Source organism: Notamacropus eugenii, chromosome 4 (genome assembly GCF_028372415.1).
Source record: "Notamacropus eugenii isolate mMacEug1 chromosome 4, mMacEug1.pri_v2, whole genome shotgun sequence".
Lineage (NCBI taxonomy): Eukaryota > Metazoa > Chordata > Mammalia > Diprotodontia > Macropodidae > Notamacropus > Notamacropus eugenii.
Window position 1 is genome coordinate 67,126,130 of NC_092875.1, and position 21,231 is coordinate 67,147,360.

Sequence of the window (21,231 nt, forward strand, 5' to 3'; positions counted from 1 at the left end):
CCCCTAGCAGTTTTGAAATTACTTTATAGGTGAATCAGCCCCAAAGCCAAGGACATCTGGCATTTTGAGCCCCTGATGCTTCACACGTCCAAAAGAAGAGGAATAAATAATTGGGCTGCCCTACCCCCTCCTGAAACTTGTTAGCAAAAACTTGTTCTTTATAAAACACACAAGTTTTTCAGTTGAGGCTTATCCACCTGTGTTCACTGAAAGTCCCTAACAGTGTCCAGAGCTCAGTATTTTTGTATGTTTGAAAACTGGCATCAGCTGCAAGCTACAAGCTTGCTGCCTTTTATTTTTTTATGGCCCGTGAGTTAAGAATGGTTTTTACGTTTTAAAATAAAATTTGACTGTATTTTAAAAACGTAAAAAACATCAGAATTTGATCCTTGGCCACAGGAGAAAGAAGCACCAGACTCCTGACTTCTGGGATTTTGGACGAGCCAGATTTGGATAAGTAGGTGGTGCAGTGTGTAGAGTAGTGTTAGATTTGAAGTCAAGAAAGGCTGAGTCAAATATGGCCTCAGATCCTTACAATCTGTGTGACCCTAGACAAGTCTATTCTGTCTGTCTCTGTTTCCTCATCTGAAAATTAGAAATAAAATAGCATCTGTCTCCTGCGTTGCTGTGAGGATCAAATAAGATAATGTTTGTAAAGTGCTTTGCTAGCAATTAAGCCACTTTCTCATTCTGAGCCTCAGTTTCCTTTTTTTTTTTTTTTAATCAAATGGAGATAATACCTGCCTCATCTCCCTCACTGGACTCTAGGTGTAAGATGACTGACTTGGGTTCTTGTCCAAACACTATCCCTGTTTAGCTTTGTTACTTTTGAGGCTTCCGTACCTTAATTTGTACAAAGAGTAAAGGTAAGAACAAATTATTATTGTGAGGATTAGTAAATCATTTACATAGCACATTACAGTTTTATAAAGGTCAAACTGGCAAATCAGGGTCTTGATCACCAAGTCATAATAGGAAAGTGCCTTAACATTAACTGATAATAGAAGCTCACATTTACACTTTAGTAATAATGATAGTTGTCATTTAAGTAACACTTTTAAGATTTACATGCATGTAGAGTTTGTAATGAGAGAGCAGGGACTTGGACCTGAAGGGGCTGTCCAGTGCTCTTTCCACTGTGCTGATTTAAGGAGTCCCAAACCAGTGTATTTGAAATGAAGGAAAACAAAAATCAAAACAATTTCTAAGTTAGTATGCGGTAAGTAGAACTGCTTAAAAGAGAAATAGGTACCTCTCACTATTGATTCTTTTTAGTCAGGAACTTCAATTGTAAACACAAGCTTTCAGCAGTAAGGCCTTTCATTGATGTCTGGTCATCATACGGACTAAATGAAAAAGAGATCAAAGGAAGGGGATTTCATCTAGCAGTGTAATTTAACAAATGACACATTGTAGTATGTGATTCTAAACTGCACTGAGGTATCAGGGGACGCAGAAGTGGCATTATCTGGGTGGAACCAACATCACATCTCTGTCACCTTCTTAGGTCAGTCCAGTTAATTACCCATCAGCAAAGGCCAAAGGCATGACTCTGAAGAGTCAAGAGCTGGTCTAACTGGCATAGACAGAAAGGACTTTTTGTCTTTTTAAATCATATTACATTGTGGAGCAGGACAGATTGTGTGATAGTTTGTTTTTGGGTGTTGCATTCACAAGTCAAGGTAACTGTTGCTCCCAGAATTAACTGTTTGGTTTGAAAAACTTTGGCTTCGAAAAAACAAATCACTATGATTACAAGGGGAAACTTGAAGAGAGACATTCTGCCCTTCGGCCTGCTTCAGTTCCAGACAATTCCATTCAAAACTATTTGTGACCCTTGAAGTTAACCTGCTGTAATCCCTTCCCCGAATATGCCCCAAAGCTCCTCTGACTTAATTTGTCACTTCAAAGACTGCTTTTTGCTGCAGACATCATTCTTTAAATCACTAGGGAGAGCCACAAGTCCTAAATTTGGGACTGATTTCAAAGAGAAAAAAGTTTAAAGAAGCTTTGTGCGGGAATTGCATGACTTCAAATTTAAGCCGAGGCCACCACTTTTCTTTCTCCCATATGTGTGTCAGATCAGAGAGAGGAAGGAACTGGGGTTTCCTTGGAATTTTTTGAAAGCAAGAAATAGCCCGGCCCCTACAAGTTGCCATTATGTTAAACTATGAGATTGGCTCTGTCAGCAGTTGTTCAAAATCTTAAAAATGCACATAAATCAACTGCTTTCTGCTTAACGTCTTATGGGGGGGGGGAGGGAAGAAGAATGTGTGTGTGTGTGTGTTTATTTCAGAGTATAACCTATTTTTAACTCTGTTAATATCATAAATTCTAAGTTGGGAGAGACCTCAAAAGGTAGGCCAGCCCCTATCCAGAATCTAAACTTCTCCAAAAAGGAATCAGTTGCCTATCTCTGGGAATAGATCTCCCTGCCTACTAGGCATTTTCTGACAACTCTAATTGTTAGGGGAATTTTCTTTATATTAAACCAAGTTTCTCTAGTTCTGCCTTGTGGAGCCAAGCAAAAGAAATCTAATCCCTTTTCTACATGACTTCCATTCAGATATTTGAAGGCATCCCTTGAATCCCCCTCTAAGTTTCCTATTCTCTAAGGTAAATAATATTCAACACCAATGTTTTTGATGGACCTGATTTCCAGTTCCCCTCAACATCCTGGTCCCATTCTTCTGGCTGTGTTCCAGGTTGCCAGTTTCCTTCCTAAAGGAGACACCCAGAACAATTCTGTGCTTGGGAGTTGGGCAGAGGATAGATAGATAGACAATTCCTTTCCTCATTCCACATACTGCACCACTAGAAAAAAGAACTGTTAAGGTACATTTTTTTTAAACTCTGAAGATTCTCTAAATTATAATAGTAGCAGACATTATACAGAGTTTTAAGGTTTCTCAGACCAAAAAAAAAAAATGACCTTATATTTATTTGGCATATTTTTTTTGTATCTGCTTGTCTGTACTTGTTTCCCCTAGCCTATAAGTTCCATGAGGGCTGGGTTGTTTGGTTTGTATTTATGCCTATAGTTCCTAGTATGATGTCTGGAACATAATTTGTTAGCACTTGGTGATTACATTGTTGGTTGATTTGATTCTCACAAACTGTCTGAGATAGGGGCCCCAGGAGCTCCTCCTGGGCCCTCCATGGGCCAAGTCATGGTGCCTGGTTGTCAGGGCAGCTTCTCCCCTGCATCTCTCCAAGCACTGGTGCCTCTCAGAAGCTCTGAAGCCTTGAAAATACAGCCCTAGGGCTGGGACTCTCAAATTTTGTAGTGCTTGCTGTGAGGAATTGACTCTCATCTGGGGGAGTCTATGATGCTTTCAGAGGGCTGGGGGACCAATATATGTGTTGTTTCCCTGCAATAGACACAGCTCATTTTGTTGAGTTCTTTCTTTTGGAGTTTATAGCCAGCTATTTTATGTCACTTCAAGGTTTACAAAATGCCTTATGTTAATTTGTTTGTCTTCATACTTTGATTCTTAGTCCTGTTGTTTGTCTACTAGCTAGGCTGCTTGGGGCACCACGAAAACAGGATCTGTAATCAGGAAGACCTAGACCTAACCCTCATCCTAACCCTAAATGCGAGCTGCCTCTGACTGTGCCTCCAACTCTTTCAATCCAGCCTCAGGCTTCACTAGCTGGGCAAGTCATTTAGAGTCCGTTTGCTTTAATTTCTTCAGCTGTAAAATAGGATAATCATAGCACCTACTTCTCAGGGTTGTTGTGAAGATCAGATGAGATAATAATTGCAAAGCACATAGCACAGTGCCTGACACACAGTAGGTGCTATAGAATTGCTTGTTTGCTTCCCTTTCAAAATTCAAAGTCTGACATGTTTTGAGGTCAGGTCTGTGTGTGTGTGTGTGTGTGTGTGTGTGAGATGAGCTTGATTTGTGTACTTTGTTAATCTTGTACTTACCACATTATATATTTGGGCAAGGAAAATATTTAAACAAAATTATTATTTATGTTTTCTTTAATCTGCAATAACATAGCATCCAACGTTGTACAGTCCTTTGAGAATCCTTGTTTCTAGGTATTTTTGTTTTGGATTACCATTCAACTGAGTCTACCTGATTTTTGTACTTGTGTAGATAATTTTTAAACCCACTTTATAATTGTCCCTTCTTATATTTTATTTTGTTAGATCTGTTTCATACTTCTGGTTTGCCAAGCTTCCTTTGGGCCCAGGTTCTGTGATGGAGATGAGCCTTTCTCATTTCGTATCATCTACCAATTTGAAAACATTCCATCACTATGGTCTTTGTGCCTGACACAGTTAGCATCAGGGCTGAGAAGGAGAAACCTGAGACTGCCTCCTGCAATTGGTACATATTTTGAATGCTAGAAGTTCAAAATTCAAAATAGCACTTAGGTGTAAAGGGGCAGTAAAGTGTTATCTAGGATGCTGAGAAAGCAGCATTCCTGTATGGCCTTATTTATGTGATATTGATTGACTGGCTGTCATGTCTCGGGATTTCTCCTCTTTGAAATGAGGTGTTAGGACCACTAAAGGCCCCTTCTAGAGCTACTGTTTTTCCATCTCAATTCTGTTTTTCTTGGCAATTAATAGTTTGAAAAGCTGCTAATTGTAAATAGAGCAAGAATTTGAGAACAGTTAGATAGGGGGCACCGTGGATAGAGTTCTGAACCTGGAGTCAGGAACACGAGTTCAAATGTGGCCTCTTTCCCCAACTGAAGAATAATAATAACTATCAAAATTAATAATGACTACCATTTGTAGTGTTTACTGTGTGCCAATCAACCCTGGGAGGGAGGTGCTGTCATTTCCCCCACTTTGCAGATGAGAAGCTAGGTGACTTGCCCAGGGTCACATAACTAGTGGGGTATCTGAAGCTGAATTTGTACTCAAGTGTTCCTGGCTCCTCTGTGCCACCTAGCTGCCCCCAAGAATGGCACCTACCTCCCCTGGGTTATTGTGAGGATCACTGGAGATAATATTTGTAAAGCATTTGATATGATACCTGGTATACAGCAGGTGCTAAATAAATGCTTTTTCCTCTTCCACTTGTTCCCGACTGAAAAACTGACTGAGTGTCTTGCAGTCTGGAATATTTTAAATAGAATGCTGAGTTTCCAGAGTATTTGGAATTAGTCTTCAAATGCTGCTGAGAGAGAGTCAGTCTCAATCTCACTTGTTTGTGTTTCCTGCTGGTTCTCATTTTTTATATTTTAAAAAATTCTGTTAATATAAAATTTGGCTACTAGTCTTCTAGAAAGTACCATACACATGGAGGTGACAGGCCTTGAATCTCAACTATTTTTTAATGTGTGTATAGGATATCAAGGGAAGTTAGACACTAGATCTAAAACAGAAGCTTCCTAAAATTGAACCCTTCTCTCAAAATAGGTCATATTCAGAGGCCCCAAGGAACTTTGCCTGTAGAGCTCCTTGGAGAGATCCTGTCTTTTAGTGGAACATAACCCAAACTTGTTTATACTCTTTAGTTTTCCTTCAGAAAGAAACACTGCTGTTTTGACTTCTCTCTCTCTCTCTTTCTTTCTGTCTGTCTCTATCCCCCCTACCCCCCACCCCCACCCCCACCGCTGAGGGAACAGAGTATTGTTAGGGATTTGCCTTTGATTTTTTTTTAATATCTTTAAAGAATGCAAAATAAAGATACCATCTGTCTTTGCCTTCATGTACCTTTGGTTAAGGAAAACCAAAGGTATATGGTTAATCCATTGGTTAAAAGGATTTAGTTCAGCCCTTATATTAAACATGCCTCCCGCTTTCCACTACAGTATACTAGAGCTCTAAAGGACAATAGGCAATTTAGTTGAATGCCTCCACTATACAGAAAATATGGGTCCTCTGGAGAGGTATGATTTAGCCAGTGTCACACAGCTGTCCCTAGCTCCAGCAACTTCCACTCGCTGCTTTGAATTCTGTTTTCTGATCCATTTACCCCATGACAGCTCCCTCTTCAAGGGCTAAAGACAAGTGATGTGACTCCCTAAGACTTCTCCAGTCTAAATTGTAGTGGTAGAATTATGAAGCTAAATCGGTATTATTTGCCAGCCATTTTGCTATGGTACAAGACATAGAATTCCCCCAGTACAAATTCTGGGTCCAGTTTTTTCTTAGCTGTGTGGCCGTGGGCAGCTTCCATTTCCTCTTTTGTCAAATGGCAATGTTAAGACTTGTGCGATCTTTCCCACTTGGGAGTGGTTGTAAGGAAAGTATTGTAAAAGTTGCAAATCACTATAGAAGGTGGGAGTTTATTTAATTAGTACTGAAAAGACTGGTTGAGTTCTGTCTTGGCAAAGACACGGTGTTTTATTTGCAGGTGGTAAAAAGAAAGAGGCTTATAGAGAATGTCTGAAACAGCTGTTAATATGTATGCTTTCAGGTTCAATCAGAAGTTGCTTTTGATTTTTGTCCCCCAATTTTATGATTTCTTAGAATTTTCTTCCAGTTAACGTATTTGGGGTAATTATGAGTAAAAGTCAAACTAGAAACACACCACGATTTTCTGATGCTTTTCATGAACCCCTGGTTGGCAGTGATTTTCAGAAACTTGAAACTCAGTCATCTGTGTAGTGTGTTTCGAATGGCTTGTTGTAATTGAGAACAAAAGTCACATCTGTAAATGGGTTATTTTAAGTCTACTCTGGGTGGTTACATGTGTTTAGTATATCAACATCAGAGGCTGTAGTGAAATACTTGATACATAAATGAGGTAGGTACAGAATCTTAGCTTTGGAGGAAAAAAAAAGAGTCAGGCTGTCTCAGAGCTAGAATATAGAATATAGAGTGTCAGAATGGGAACTCCTTCCCTTCTTTACAAAGATAAAGTGTCTTGCCCATTACTTATGGGAAGTGAATGATAGAACTGGGTCTAGAACCCCCAGGTATCTTGGATCATCATAGGACAATATTGTTGGTTTCATACCCTGTTGTCTCCTAGCTCAAGTATGTTTTTTGATAACAGAACAGTTAGTTATTTGGTTTCAATTCCGCTTGACATCCAGTAAATACTCTTTAGGTCAATGTGTCATTAAAATGTAGGATTAAACTCTTTTGGCTAACTTTCTTTAAGAAATAAAACCAAAGAAACCCCCACCACCACCACCATTAAGATCCCAAATTAAAGCAGTATGTTTAATCTCTTTAGGTAAGACAGGAAGAATAGACTTTAGTGACCCTTTTCCCCTTAAGTGCAAGTGATATTTTCTTAATTGGATGTTCTAAGAGATCTAGGGATATAATGATGATTTTACAATGGAAAGGCAGTAGCTAAAGAGAAGAACAAACTCTCTTTCTCTATCCCAACTATCTTTCTTATAGTCTGGAATATGCTAGATGTAATTACTTGTCAGCAACATCACATATGATTTTCCATCTCCAAGTCATCTTGCCCCTGAAACTGTCATCGTTCATTCACCAGGCATTTATTAAGGGCCCGTTCCCCACCAGGGTCTGGGTGAGATGTGAAAAGCAAGGACTAGAGGAATATAAGTATCTAAAAGGGTGAGGAGGAGGAACTTTGGGTGCTCTGGGACAAAAGAGTCCCTTTTGTCTAGGAGAGGAGAGCAGGTAGGGATTCCTGGAAGAGATAGCATATGAGCGGGGCCTCAAAAAATCTAGGCAGAATGGGGAGAGATAAGAGATTCCAAGCAAAGGTACAGGTGGGAGAACAATCTGAGTAAAGAATGTAAAAGTGGAGATCCAGTCAAGACTCACAGAGAATTACTCTTATGATCTTGGTAAAGCTTGATAGCTATTTGTGCAAGTATTATGACAAAAAAGAGAAATTTAAAGATTGATGAGAAGTGAAATTATTCTTTGTAATCATTCTTGTGGATTGAGTAATTTATTAATTCATAAGGGCAGGCAGTTAGTTGGCATAGTGCATAGAGTACTGGACTTGGAGTTATTAAGAGTCAGATTTGAATTCTGACTCTGACACTTAAGTAGCTGTGTGACTTTGGGCAAGTCCCCAAATGTCTTTCAGCTTCAGTTTCCTCATGTGTAAAATGGGAGTAGTAGCAGTACCTACATCCCGGGGCTGTTGTGAGGGTCAAATGAGACAATATTTATAAAACATTTGCAAACCTTAAGGTGCTATATTATAAATGATGGTTCTTCTTATCATTATTAAGATTGGTCTTGGCTTATGATGATAATGATGGTTTAACCAATGGTTTGTTTTTTTGTTTTGTTTTGTTTTTGGTTAACCTAAGTAAAGGTTACATAGTGCTACCTTTCCAAGTGACTGACACTTTTCCCTTTCCCTTTCCAAACAGCACATCACAATTCCCCGGCCTGGTTATCCAACAGAAGTACGAACTTTCACATTTTATCTTTCAAATATTGGCAGGGACAGCCCCCAAGGGAGCTTTGATTGCATCCAGCAATATGTGTCCAGGTGAGTGGCGTTATGGAATAATTAGTGTTAATGCAAATATGTAGTGACATGGTGTTCCAACCTGTCCTTTTAAAAGTTGTCTCTACCTGCAGTTAAACCAAATTTTGTTTTTTAAAACATGTACACCAGGGTCACAGAATCACAGATTTTTAGTGCTGAAAGCAACTTTGAAACTCATAACATGGAATGTCAGAGGTGGAAGGGCCTTAGAGACTATCTAGTTCTCTTATTTTTACAGATGAAAAAATTGGGCCTAGAGAGAGGAAATAAAGTTCATTTACCCAAAGCCAGTAGGTTAGTAGCATTGCTGGCACTAGAACCCAGGTCTCCTAGAGCTGTCTAGTCAGGGGTGTATGTAGTAAGGAATGTTTTCCAGTATGCTAGGCTGAGATAACATGCTGGAGAGTGACCTTAATAGGTCTTTGGTGGTTGAATTACTGTTCTATTTGAAATGAATTTGTAGAAAGGAGATGTTTGAGGGCAAGTGTCACCTTCCACGAAATGATCAAGTCTTGGAGTTTCTTGGCTTTTAGTTATTTGCTAATGAAGTGGAGCACTCAGTTTCTCATTTGTATTTCAGCAATGGAAATGTCCATCTGGACTGCCTGGGCAGTATACAGGACAAGATTACTGTATGTGCCACTGATGATTCTTACCAAAAAGCCCGGCAGAGCATGGCCCAAGCTGAGGAGGAGACCCGCAGCCGCAGTGCCATTGTCATTAAACCAGGAGTTCGTTATATTGGTAAGGAACATGGTCATCCGAGGGCTATGTGTTGATTCATCAGATACTAAATGCCTCCAAAATAAAGTTGAATTCCGTAACCTGGCATCCCACACCACTTTGCCCACCTTGACCAGCCAGTGAATGTTCTTGCCAAATTGTTTTATTTTCTGGGTCCAGAACTTATTCTGTGCTTGCCCACCTCAGTAGTCAAGCTTTCACCAAGAATGCTCTCCTCCTCTCCATTTCAGCATGTTGAAATCCTTCCCTTCTTCCAAGACAGGTCACATGGCCACTTCCTGGAAACCTTTCCCTAATCACCTTTTATGAAGAGACCTTTCCGTCTTGATTTCATGATGCACCACATTGATTTTATGCTATTGAAAATAATCTTAGTAGAATCTATTTCTGTAGTCCTTTAAAAGTTACAAAGCTCTTTCCTTATAACAACTTTGTGAGATAGGTAAAAGTATCATCCCAATTTTACTAAGAAGGAAACCAAGATTTATACAATTAACATTTTTCAAGTTTGTATTTTTTTTCACCTTGACTTCAGTATTTGAATGGCAGGTGACCTTGATTCCGAAAGATTCAATCAGCAAGCACAAGCTCTGGGCGTTCCTTCCACCCTGGGAGGGCTGGTCAGTGGATTTTTATAGTGATCAAAATAGAAGGAGAAAGGCAATAGCAAAGATAACCTAGAGATGGAAGGCTATGTACAATGCTGTAGACAGTGGATTGGTAAGCCAATGAGTCAGTAATGGATTTTCTTGGGTACAACAACCAAAGAAGAGGAATTATGATCCATGTTAGTGGGAGAATAACCATACTGATGATATTACAGCTTCTGGTCGTGCACACTTGGTTGAATATTTCTAAAAGCAAATTATGTGCAGCCTTTACTTTTAAGGACTTAACTTTCTAGTAGTTGAAATAAAACATTGACAAAGATGAATATAGATTAAACTATGCTCAGTGTATAAGTATAATAAAAAGCTATGAGATCAGGTGATAAAGAGCAATATCAGCTAGGAATGTCAAGGAGGAATTATTGGGGAAAAGTAGACCTCAAATGTTTCAATAGAAAGTCTTAGAACAGGGAATTCCAGGTGCAAGGTCAGGGGGTCTAGAAAGAGTGAGTAGCATTTTGCTTAGAGTAATGCATTTTAACTTTAACAGGGGAGTGGTAGGACAGAAACTAACAAGGGAGGTTAGAGTCAGATCAGAGAGAGTCTTGAATGCTAGACTCTGCCATGGTCAATGATAGAGAACCATTGGAGGGTTTTGAATGGAGGTGCTGTGGTCAGAGCTGTGCTGTGTAGTGCTCGTGGTGGAAAATTAGTTTGGTGTCAACAAAGAATGGATTAGAGGGAGAGGTGGGTTAGGAAATTATTATAGTTGTCCTGACAACTGCAGGTATTCATGGGAATAGAAAGTAGAGGAGGGGAGAAATACTAGACTTGTGCTAGTAATTACTTCTTGGAAGTAATTTTCTGAACATTTTTATTCTGAACATCCTTCAACAGTTGAGTGTGCTCATATGATACTGCTAAGGTAAAGGGGGGGGAGGGAGTGACAAATACCTTATGAGATGCCTTCCTTAAAGAGCTAGCTAGTTCCTGGGGAGATGGCACATATACAGAGCTAAGGAAGATGATCACTAGACTGCCCTGGTTAGGAAGACTTTGTAGAGTTTATGAAGGGTGGGGGAGATAGGGCCTGCAGGATTAGGCCTGGATTAGCCTGGCAGAGGGTGTGGGTGTGAGGTTATTGACGTGACCACTGGACGTGGAGTCAGAGAATCCAAGTGTGAATCCTAGCTTCTACTATCTGTGTGCCCTGGAGCTTTCTGAGTCTTGGTTACCTCATCTTTAAAATGGCAGGTTTGACAAGAAGGCTTTTAGAGTTCTTTCCAGTACTCAGCTGAGGAAGCTGTGATCCCAGCTCCCTCTGAGAGGATGCTTGCATTGTTTCTCTGCCACAGCTCTGTGGTGGCCACCTGTTCTTGCCCTACATCAGCTCAACATGCTTGTTTCCTGCTCTTGTTCCGCTTGGTCCCATAACTCTTCAGTTTTCTTAAGGAACTTTTTGAAATATTGAAAATGACACTTTCATTTATTTGAATTATTAGGGGAGAAAATGTGGCATACAAAGGTGTAGAGGAAAAACCATATAGTAGGAGGAGTTGAGGTCCTCCTTTTAAACAAAGTTTAAAAACTTTGTTGCCTTGGTCAAATCACCTCTAGGATCTTAACTTAATCTATAGCCATCAATCAACTAGTATTTATTAAGTGCCCACTTGAAGCATATGAATGAGACAATAAAGAGATACCTATGTGTGTACACATGTGTGCACATACATACACCGATGCCTTCAGAATAAGTATAAAGAAAACAAATCCCTAAAGAAGTTAAATAAAAAGTAGCTTGAGAGGTAGCAGTTAAGGGGATCAGGAAGATCAAATGTGGTTGTGGGAGATTGCAGGAGACAAACGATGTGGGCTTGCTGCAGTTCTACTTAGCAACACCTGAGTAGCAGTGGAGGCGTTAGATGGAGGGTGAGATCCAGAGCTGAGGTTTGATGAGGGATTTGAGAGGAGAGAACAGTGTACAGCTGAGCTGGCCAACTCCAGGGTCAAGAGTAGAGAAGGAGGCAAGTGAAGTCAGAGCTAGGGTAATGATGAGAAATTACTAAAGGGTAAAGGAATTAGAAGTTTCAGTGAGGGCAGAGAAGGGGTTTAAGAGGGTGAGACATAGGGAGAGATGGAATGATAGGAGGTTATGGTTAGATAGATAAAAGATGGGATTTTTAATTAGGTAAGTAGAATTTACTCACCATGTAATGAGGAGGACCAGTGTGTGACCATCTCTGTGTATTGATGAGGTGGAGTAAAGGAGTAGGTTATTAGATTTAAGAAAATGGAGAAATTGGGAGATTAGGGAATTTGAAGGTACATCAGCATGAATGTTGAAGGTCCCTAGTAAAAGGGAAAACAGTGAACTAGGTGCTGAACTCCTCTGAAAATATAAGTAAAATACTTATAAAATGGGTATAAATAGGCTCTACCAGCCTTCCTCATAAGATTCATGGGGAGATTAAATGAGAGAATGGTGTGAGACTTCTTTCTAACCAAAAAGGAAAGAAGCAAACATTTATGTAGTGCCTAATGTGTTTTATGCAGTGTGTTAAGCACTTTATAAGTATCTCACTTGAACCTAACAACCACCCTGGGAGGTAGGTCGTGTTATATTCCCCATTTTATAGTTGAGGAAGCTGAGTCAGACAGAGGTTAAGTGATTTGCTCAAGGCCACACAGCTAGTAAATATCTAAGTCCAGATTTGAACTAGGGTCTTCCTGATTCCAGACCCAGTTATTATATCTATTAAGGCATAAGCCATAAAGCCACTATTTAAATGTGCATTATCTATTTTAGCTGATAAAGAAGAAGCACTCTGGGGATTCCAGTATATTGTGCAAAGAGGAAAATAAATTGTGAAAGGGACAGAAATGGCACTCATGGCCTTAGTTTGTGTAAAGTCTGGATAATGAATAAAGTGAACTTGAGATCTGAGTATGTAGAGGTGAAAGCAACTGATATTCCCAAATTAGAAAGTTTGGGAACTATGAACCCAGGTCTTCTGACTCCAGGTGTGGCAGTTTAGAGGATCAGATTAGTTAGACACATTGAAATAGTCCAAGGTGGCAGAAAGATAGACACTGTGTGGGAATCCATGAAACCTGAGGGAAGCAACATTCTAGAGAGCATTTAGACCAGTGTGAAAGGAAGAGATCAGTTCCTTAAGCCTGGGAATGCTCAGGTACAGAAACTTTGTGACACTAATTAAGATTATCAAATCTGGGAGTTGGAAAGGATCTCAGAGGTCATAACCTTTAGTAAAACCCATTATTCAGAGTAGGAGCACCTTCTTCAACATTCCTGACAAGTGGTCATTGAACCTCGGCTTAAATCAGTCAGTCAGCAAGCATTTATTCAACACTTGGTATATGTGAGGTGCTAAGATCTGGGAGTACAGAGATCTCCAGTAATGAGGAAATTGTAACCTTCTGAGGCAACCTTTTCCACTTTTGAACAACCAAAATCAGTAGGAAGTTTTTCCTTTCATCGGGCCAGATTTTTTTGCAGTTCGGTGTTGGTTCTGGGGTCAAGGAATCAGGTCTTAAATCCTTGTCCACATGATTCAGATTTAGATTCTTGAGGAAAGTTTGAGACTCCCTTGACATATTGGTCATACCCTCCTTTGAATGTGTTGCCGCATGTTAGTGTCCAACTTAAAATATGACCCTGGAGCATTCTACAATACTCCAGATGTTATTCGATCAGGATAGAGTGCACTTTTTAATGCTTTTAACACTAATGGCTGATCTGTCATACCAATGACTCATGTTGATTTTGTATTTCATTAAAATCCATGGGTTTTTTTCACATGTTACTTTTAATAGTTAAATTTACCCCATCCTATACTTGTGTAGTTGATTTTTTTGTACCCAGGTTTTAAATACTTACTACTGTTGTATTTTATCTGATTGGATTTGGCCCATTGTTCTAGCCTGTCACAGTCTTTTCGAATCTAGTTCTATCATCCAGCATGTTAGTTACTCCTCACATCTTACTCTTAATCTCCACTTGGGAATTATGCCAGCCAGACTGTCATCTGACCGCTGGGCTACTAATTCCATGAATTCATCATTATAGAGACTCCCTCCACTGGTACAGAATATAACTTTTTTCCTTCTCAACTGGTCCTTTAGGCAGGAGTTGGACTGCATAATCATGAAGGTACTTAGTAATTTTTAAAAGCATTTTTATCGATCTATTTTACCTTTAATTTCGTCTTCATTTCTAAATGTATCTCTCCCCAATAGATCTCTCCTATTCAGAGGTATCCCTTTGTGACAAAGATCATAAAAGAAGGGAGGGATAAAGCATTTCAGCAGAACTAAATGTGTTCATCACCCAAATCCACCATTGCACGTTTTGTTCCTCATCTGTAGTCCTCCACCCCCACAAAGAAAAAAGTTCAGTCTCCCCTCTTTTTTGTGGAGCCATGTTTGGGTCATTATAATTATAGAGGATGCTGGGGGTTTTATTGTTGTTTTTTCCATTGACACTACCGTGGCCGTGTAGATTGTTTTACTTGTTCTGCTCACTCTACTTTGTGTCAGTCTTCTGCTTCTCCATATTCTTCATTGATTGTCACAGGGGCGTTACGTTGTATTCATGCTATCCCTTCTGATTCTAATAATGTCAGATTTGTTTATTATTGAAGGCCAGTGTATTACAGTGGAAAGAATGCTGGGCTGGGAGTCCCATCTTTCACTCCTTAATAGTACTCAGAGATGTTTCATTTTATTTGAGAAACATCTGTTTACGGCTGTGGTTTAAATTATGTCTGTCTCAGAAGAGGCTAACTTTATCTACCTTTTTTGAACAAGAAGGTAGAGCAAAGGAAGGAGGGGCCAGAAATCAATAGACTCCAGAACAGTGGGCCCTTTTCCCAGCCCCATATCTTTAGGGACTTTTCATATGTCAAGAAGAAAAACGTTTAACCAGGAAGGTCAAGTATCTCAGATGTTTATAAGCCAGCTGGTTTTTCTTCTCCCCAGTCACATGACCCACATATATTTCCTTTCCTCCCAAAGGCCATGATGAACAGAGTGGTGAGTTGCTAAATGTGAAACTGACCCTGGCTTATTGTTTTGTAAGCCAAACAGTGGAAGCTGAGAAGTCAGATAGTAATCAGGAAGGAAATGCATTGATTTCCTGTATGCTTGAAACTTTTTTGCTGTGTAGCTGTTTCATGTTTAGAAAATGTGTCAATAAACTGGCAGAATTGTAAGAAAAGAGGCTTCAGAAAGTAGGGGTGAAGGTATTAATTTAGAATAAAGCATTTCTAGAGCACTTCAGTGTTTATAAAGTACTTTTGCTGTGTAAGAATTCCGTGAGTCAAGCATTATTGTCCCTATTTTACAGAAGAGGAATCTGAGATGTAAGTGACTGGTCCATGGTCACATGAATAATGTGTCATATCAAATTTTCACACCCAGATCTCCTGGTTCCAAGTTGTTCTACTTGACTATGTGCAAACAATCAGAAAATCCTGAGCCTAGGATTCTTGAAAACCTGGGCTTTCATCCCTCCTGTGATAGTGGCTTTGTAACCAGAGAAGGAAGGAAGAAAGGAGCATTTATTAAGCCCCTAGTATGTGCCAGGCATTGTGTTAAGCATGTAACAAACATCTCATTGGCCAGGCAAGTCACTTAATGTCTCTGAGCCTTCATTTCCTCATTTATAAAATAAAGGGAATCCCTGTAGTATCTCTCACAGAGTTGCTCAAGGCATAATAATGTATTTAAAAGCTTTGTAAACCTTAAAAGGCCATGGAAATGGGGTGGAGGAGGATGGAGAGCTATGATGTCATCTTTTTGGAAATTCCCTCTACTGATAGACATCAGCAACTTGTTTGGAACTTAATCTCTCTCTTCAGTCTCTCCCTAACTATTTGCATCCTGCTACCTACAAAACATGTCTATATCTCCTCCATCCTTAAAAACCCCTTACTTGATCCTGTCATTCCCACCTGACATGTGCTCTTCTCTTCTCTCATCTACACTAGATGCTTCCATTTCTTTTCCTCTCACCCTCTTAACTTGCTACCATCTGCCTTCTGACCTCATCATTTATCTGAAACTGCCCTCCACAATTACCAGTGATCTCTTAATTGTCAAATCTGATTTTCTTCCTCCTCATCCTCCTCTTCTTTTTCAGCTTTCATGACACTGCTGTCTCCTGCTTCTCTTCCTACATGTCTGACCATTCCTCAGTCACCTTTGCTGGTTCTTCATCCGAGTCATACCCACTAACTGTGGGTGTTTTGTCATAGCTGCTCTTTTTTTTGTGCTTTTGTGTAGTGGTCTTATTACCACGAGTTCACTTATCTCTCTGCAGATGATTCCTAGTCTTCTGTATCTTGCCCTAGTCTTTGTTTGGAGCTCCAGTTTCATATCAGTACTAACTTTTTGACATCTAGAAGTGAATGTCTTATAGGCACCTGAAACACAACATGTCGCTTATCAACAACATTTATTAAGTGCCTGCTTGTTCCAGGCACTGTGCTAAGGACTAGGAATACTAAGAAAGGCAAAAACACATTTCCTTCCCTTGAGGAGCTCATATTCTAAAAGGGGTACAAGTTGGGGAAAAAATTGTACGTAGAAGATACACACATTGTAAATGAAGATAATCTTGGAGGGAAAAGGGACTAGCAGTTGAGGAGTGGATGGTGGGACTGAAAAAGGCTTCCTCTAGAAAGGAGGATTTAAAGTGAATCTTTATGTTTATTCGAAATAGAATGAATTTTCTTTCCCCTAAAATTCTTTCTGAGGAGCCATTCACCCCGGATCAGAACACTGGTGCCATTCTTGGCTCCTCGCTCAAACTTACACATGCCTAGTCAGTGGCCAAATCTATCTCCAAATACCGAATGATGGTATTTCTAGTTTACCTTCCTTTCTCACCAGTCACACAACTACAACCTGAGCTGTTACAGTAGCCTTCTGACTGCTCTCCTGACCTCAGGCTCCCTCCTCTAGCCAGGTCATCCTTCTTACTCAGCTACCAAAGTGATTTTCCTAAACCGTGGATCTCCTCACTGAACTCAAGGGACTTCCCACTGTATCCAGAATCAACTATAAATTCCTCTGTTGGATATTTAAAACTCTTCATCTCCTAGCTCCTTCTTGACTTTCTAGTACTCTTAATTTTTGTACATATAATTTTTATATGTGATAATCCATCTCCTAACTCCATGCCTTGGCACTGGCTGTCCCCCATTCCTGGAACACTCCTCACTTCCACATCTTTGTTTTCTTGGCTTCTGTCAAGACAAAGCTCCAGTGTCCCCTTCTTGAGGAAGCCCTTTCCTGTGCCCCAGCTGCTGGTGCCTTGATCTTCATCTACCTTCTAGGTATGCTCCTAGTTATTTTTGTGTTAGTCTCTGTCAGGCTGTGAGTTCTTTAAAAACAGCAACTGTTTTTACTTTTCCTTGTATTCTCAGCACCTAGTGCCAGCCCTCGGAAGGGCTGATGAATGTTGGTTTGCTGTCCAGGGTACCACTGTCTTCCCAGTCCCTCAGGTACACAACCTGACTTATTACTTTGACCAGATCTTATAGTGACTTTTTCTAGAGTTGCCTAGGGCCCTAAGAAGTTTAGTAACTCGCCCAAAGTCATCCACCTCATTATCTGTTAAATGTAGGACTTGAACTCAAGTCTTCCTGACTCATGGGTGGCCCTTAGCCACTATGTAACTGTTAGTGCTTCCTCTAGAACAAGAAGACTTTCTAAGATCTCTTTTTCTCATAGACTTGCACTGTCTTAGTATTGAAAAAAAAATCTTAGAAATCATTGAATCCATTTTGTTAGGTGATTCTGCTATGCTTACTGCTAGGCACTGAGCATGACAGCATGTAAAAGAAGACTGCTGGAATGTTAATGAAAAAGAATTAAATAGATAACTAAAACAGGAAACTTCTGGGCATGAAAAAGGAGAAAATAATGGGATTATTTTTTTCTTAGTCGAAAGTGTTAAGGTTACAATTCTCAACTTCCCTTTCTCAGAACTTACCAAAAAAAAAGAGAGAAGCCTTGGCCCAGCACATCCGAGTGGTGTGTGTGATTGGTGCGAGAGTCTGTACAGGGCAGTGCAGGGTGTTCTTCCTGCTCTGGTCAGTTTTGTGTAGACATGGAGTCTTTCTCCAGGACCTGTAGTGAGATGGGAAGGAAACAGCTGCCCAAGAAGAAGCCTTGGGAACCCAAGGACCTACTGGGGAGGGGGGCCAGAGGGGGAGGGAGACTGCTGAGCTTTGGGAAGATCCAGGGCAGCCTGTCTGGTGTCCTTCAGGAGCCTAAAATCCAGGGGAGATAAGACACGTGTGAAGGCCAACTGAATGTTTGCAGAGAAGTGCATGGATTTGCCCAGGCCTACGATAGCATCAGACCAGGAAGAACACACCTTCAGAAATGCAGATCATGGACTGCTTTTTAGTTTAGTATTAATGAAGAGGCTGCACTCATGGTGGCAGAATGCTGGCTCTTTGTACTGAATGGAAACTACCAATTGTGTGAAGATGTTTATAGACACGTTGGAGTTGTCACAGAGACCACTTAGTGGTTATTCTCCTTCCTTCCTTCCTCATTATCACCAGACTGCCAAGGATGGGGGCTGGAGACTTCTCTTACCATTGTTTGTGAACTCAAATTTTACAAGGGACCTTTAGGGAGAGAAGTCAAGTTATAAAAATGATCTAATATAGGCATCCCAGAATCTTTGGGGAGCAGATTCACATGATTCCAGGGAAGCCGAAGCTTCCTGTGTGTTCTTAGGTGTTCATTTGAAAAAGAAAAGATACCATTTGAAAGAAAATAGGGGGAAAAAAAGAACAAGGACTTTTGGGCTTCAAAAGAAAACTTTGAGGTCCCCTTGCCCAGCCCCTGGGTTTTACAGATAAGGAACCTGAGGACTCAGACTTGCCTAAGGTCAGACAGGAAGTTAAGGCAGCAGATACAGCCATGGAGGCCTGGAGTCAAGAAGAGCCTAGTTCAAATCTAGTCTCAGACACTTATAGGCTCTGGGTAAGTCACTTAACTTCCATTTGCCTCAGTTTACTCATCTGTAAAATGGTGATTATAACAGTACCTACCTCACGGAGTTGTTGTGAGGATCAAATGAGATATTTGTAAAGTACTTAGCACAATGCCTGGCACATATTGGGCACTTAATAAATGCCTCTTTCCTACCCGTCTCCCTTAACGATATACAGAATGGTCAAGACTGTGGATCTTCTGGTATCTGGGCTAGCATTCTTTCCACTGCATTTCACTGCCTCCTTATTCAAGTGCAATTGTTCACAACATCATAGTGAATTACTTAAATTTGAAATGGCCCTCACTTCAAAACCACAATTTTGCTTTAAACTATGTTATGTTAATTAGTACGGTAGAAGAATCAAACCTGCTCTGAGAAGAGCAGTGTCAGTGGGGGCAGCAGCTTGGCTGAAATCAGCAGCTGGGGAACTTGGAAAACCCTTGAGGCTTCCCTGAAGTCATCTGGAATTGTTCTTTTATTGACTCCTTTTTTCATGAAAGAAGCACAGCATCCCGTAGGACAGGTGTAGAGCTAAGTGAAGGTGGGGTGGGGCAGCAATCTCTGCTCTTAATAGTTACTGGAAACGTCATCTTGTTCTATCCAACAAGCATTGATCACTGTGTGTAATTTAGAGTGCTTGGCATGGAGGGAGGGGGAGAGTGCCCTCCTTCTGAAGTTCACATATGGAAGTGGCAGGGAGGTAAACTTTCATTGCATGAGAGGACTCCAGATTGCTCTAAGGTCAGATGAGGAAGAGATCAGGTCTAGAAAAGCTTCATGAGGAGGGAGTTGAAAAGAGAGTGAGGGAAGATGTAGATGGAGCTTGAAAACTGATGGATGTTTTGGTTTGTTAAGTACTCCAAAATGATTGGGTTGTGGAGGCAGCTAAGTGGTATAGTGGCTATCTATATTCCTGGACTTGTGGTTAAGAAGAACTGAGTTCAAATCCAGCCTCAGACTTAATTGTGTGACCCTGGACATATCACTTAACTTCTGCTTGCTTCAGTTTCCTCATCCATAAAGTGGGAATAATAGCACCTACCTCACAAGTTGGTTCTGAGGATCAGATGAGAACATATGTCAAGGTGTTTTGTGAACCTTAGAAGTGCTCTATAATGAATAGTATTAGCTACCATACTATTCTAGAGCTAAGCGTGGGAAATAGTGTGAGAAAAGGTGGAAAGCATTCGTGTGAGTGGTGCGTTTTGGCTGTGTTTGTTGCTAATAGGTATGTGAATAATTTCAAATGACGTCTGTTTCTGCTAACACCATTTCTGTTTTTTATCTAATGCTGAAAAACTGTAGTATTTCTCCAAGTGATCAAAACATCAGACTTTAGTTCTAATAATCACCTCTTTTCTCCCCTCAACTTCTAGACTCATAAGATTCAGAGTTGGGAGGAACTTTAGATCAGCTGACCCAGCTCCTTTATGTTCAAGATGAGAAAACTGAATTTGTGTGGCTTATCCTATCTGCACTATTAGTATATAGTGTTATTGTTTGAGCCCATGTCACTTCATCTCAAAGCCAGTGCTCTTTCAATTGCCCCCCAAATGCCACTGAATTTAACTGAGTTTAATCTCATTTTAGGCAAAAAAGTTCAGTTCCGGAAGCCAGCCCCAGCTGCTGCAGACACTGTTCCCTCAAGGAAGCGCTCAATGCCAATCAATGTCGCCAGTGCCATCAAGAAGAACAATAGTGGGATTTCTCAGCAACCCTTCAGAGACAGGGTCATTCATTTACTGGCACTTAAGCCTTACAAGAAACCTGAGCTGATCCTGAGGCTGCAAAAGGATGGCCTTTTGCAGCAAGACAAGGACATGCTGGACAGCCTCTTGCAGCAGGTGTGTGTTCTGTGGAGTAGGTCTATCCAATCCATAGATGGCTTTGGTGTCACCTGGCTTCTCTGCAAATGGCCTGGCTGGCCAGGTGACATACATTTCATGTGACTGGGATAACGAATGAGTTTCTGGTGTATACAGAGTTAGTGTTGGCAAGAATATTCTAGTTGGAATGGGATAGGAATGGTGGAACCGACTTTTCTCAGTGTTTTGTCTCTAAGATTTCTAATTAACTTTAAAGTTCCATCCTTATGGATTAAAACGGATTTAAGAAGTCAGTTAATGTATCTTTGGATTCATTGGGATCAGTGTGAAGCAGGCTGGATGGTGGTTCTTTCACAGTATACTAACAGGACTTTTGTTACATGTCCAGAATGCATGTGAGGTCCTGAAGTTTAGAGGAAAGGCTGTCTCTGACAGCTATGGCTGCCTACCTAGTTTGGATGCTAAGGAAAGTGAACCTGCTGTTTCCTGGTTTGAGGCCTGATGGTTAAGGCTCTCCACATGTTTAGTACTGAGAAGAACAACATTTGGGATGTATTTTATAGGATGGTATTTGTCCCACCTCTTACTTCTCATCCTGGGTATGTCCG

The 21,231-nt window shown here is 40.5% G+C and overlaps 1 protein-coding gene across 4 annotated transcripts in view; it reads left to right on the forward strand.

Annotated features, from left to right (window-relative positions):
- The window catches only part of ELL (elongation factor for RNA polymerase II), a 135,607-nt gene that overhangs the window by 82,284 nt on the left and 32,092 nt on the right, over positions 1–21,231 (forward strand). For all 4 annotated transcript variants that reach the window (XR_011965535.1, XR_011965536.1, XR_011965537.1 and 1 more), the window contains exons 3-5: positions 8,287–8,408; positions 8,989–9,152; positions 20,388–20,641. Coding sequence is in view for 1 of the 4 variants with exons in the window: in XM_072601636.1 (XP_072457737.1) it covers positions 8,287–8,408; positions 8,989–9,152; positions 20,388–20,641 (540 nt within the window). In the remaining 3 variants the exon portion in view is untranslated. The remainder of the gene's footprint in view (positions 1–8,286; positions 8,409–8,988; positions 9,153–20,387; positions 20,642–21,231) is intronic.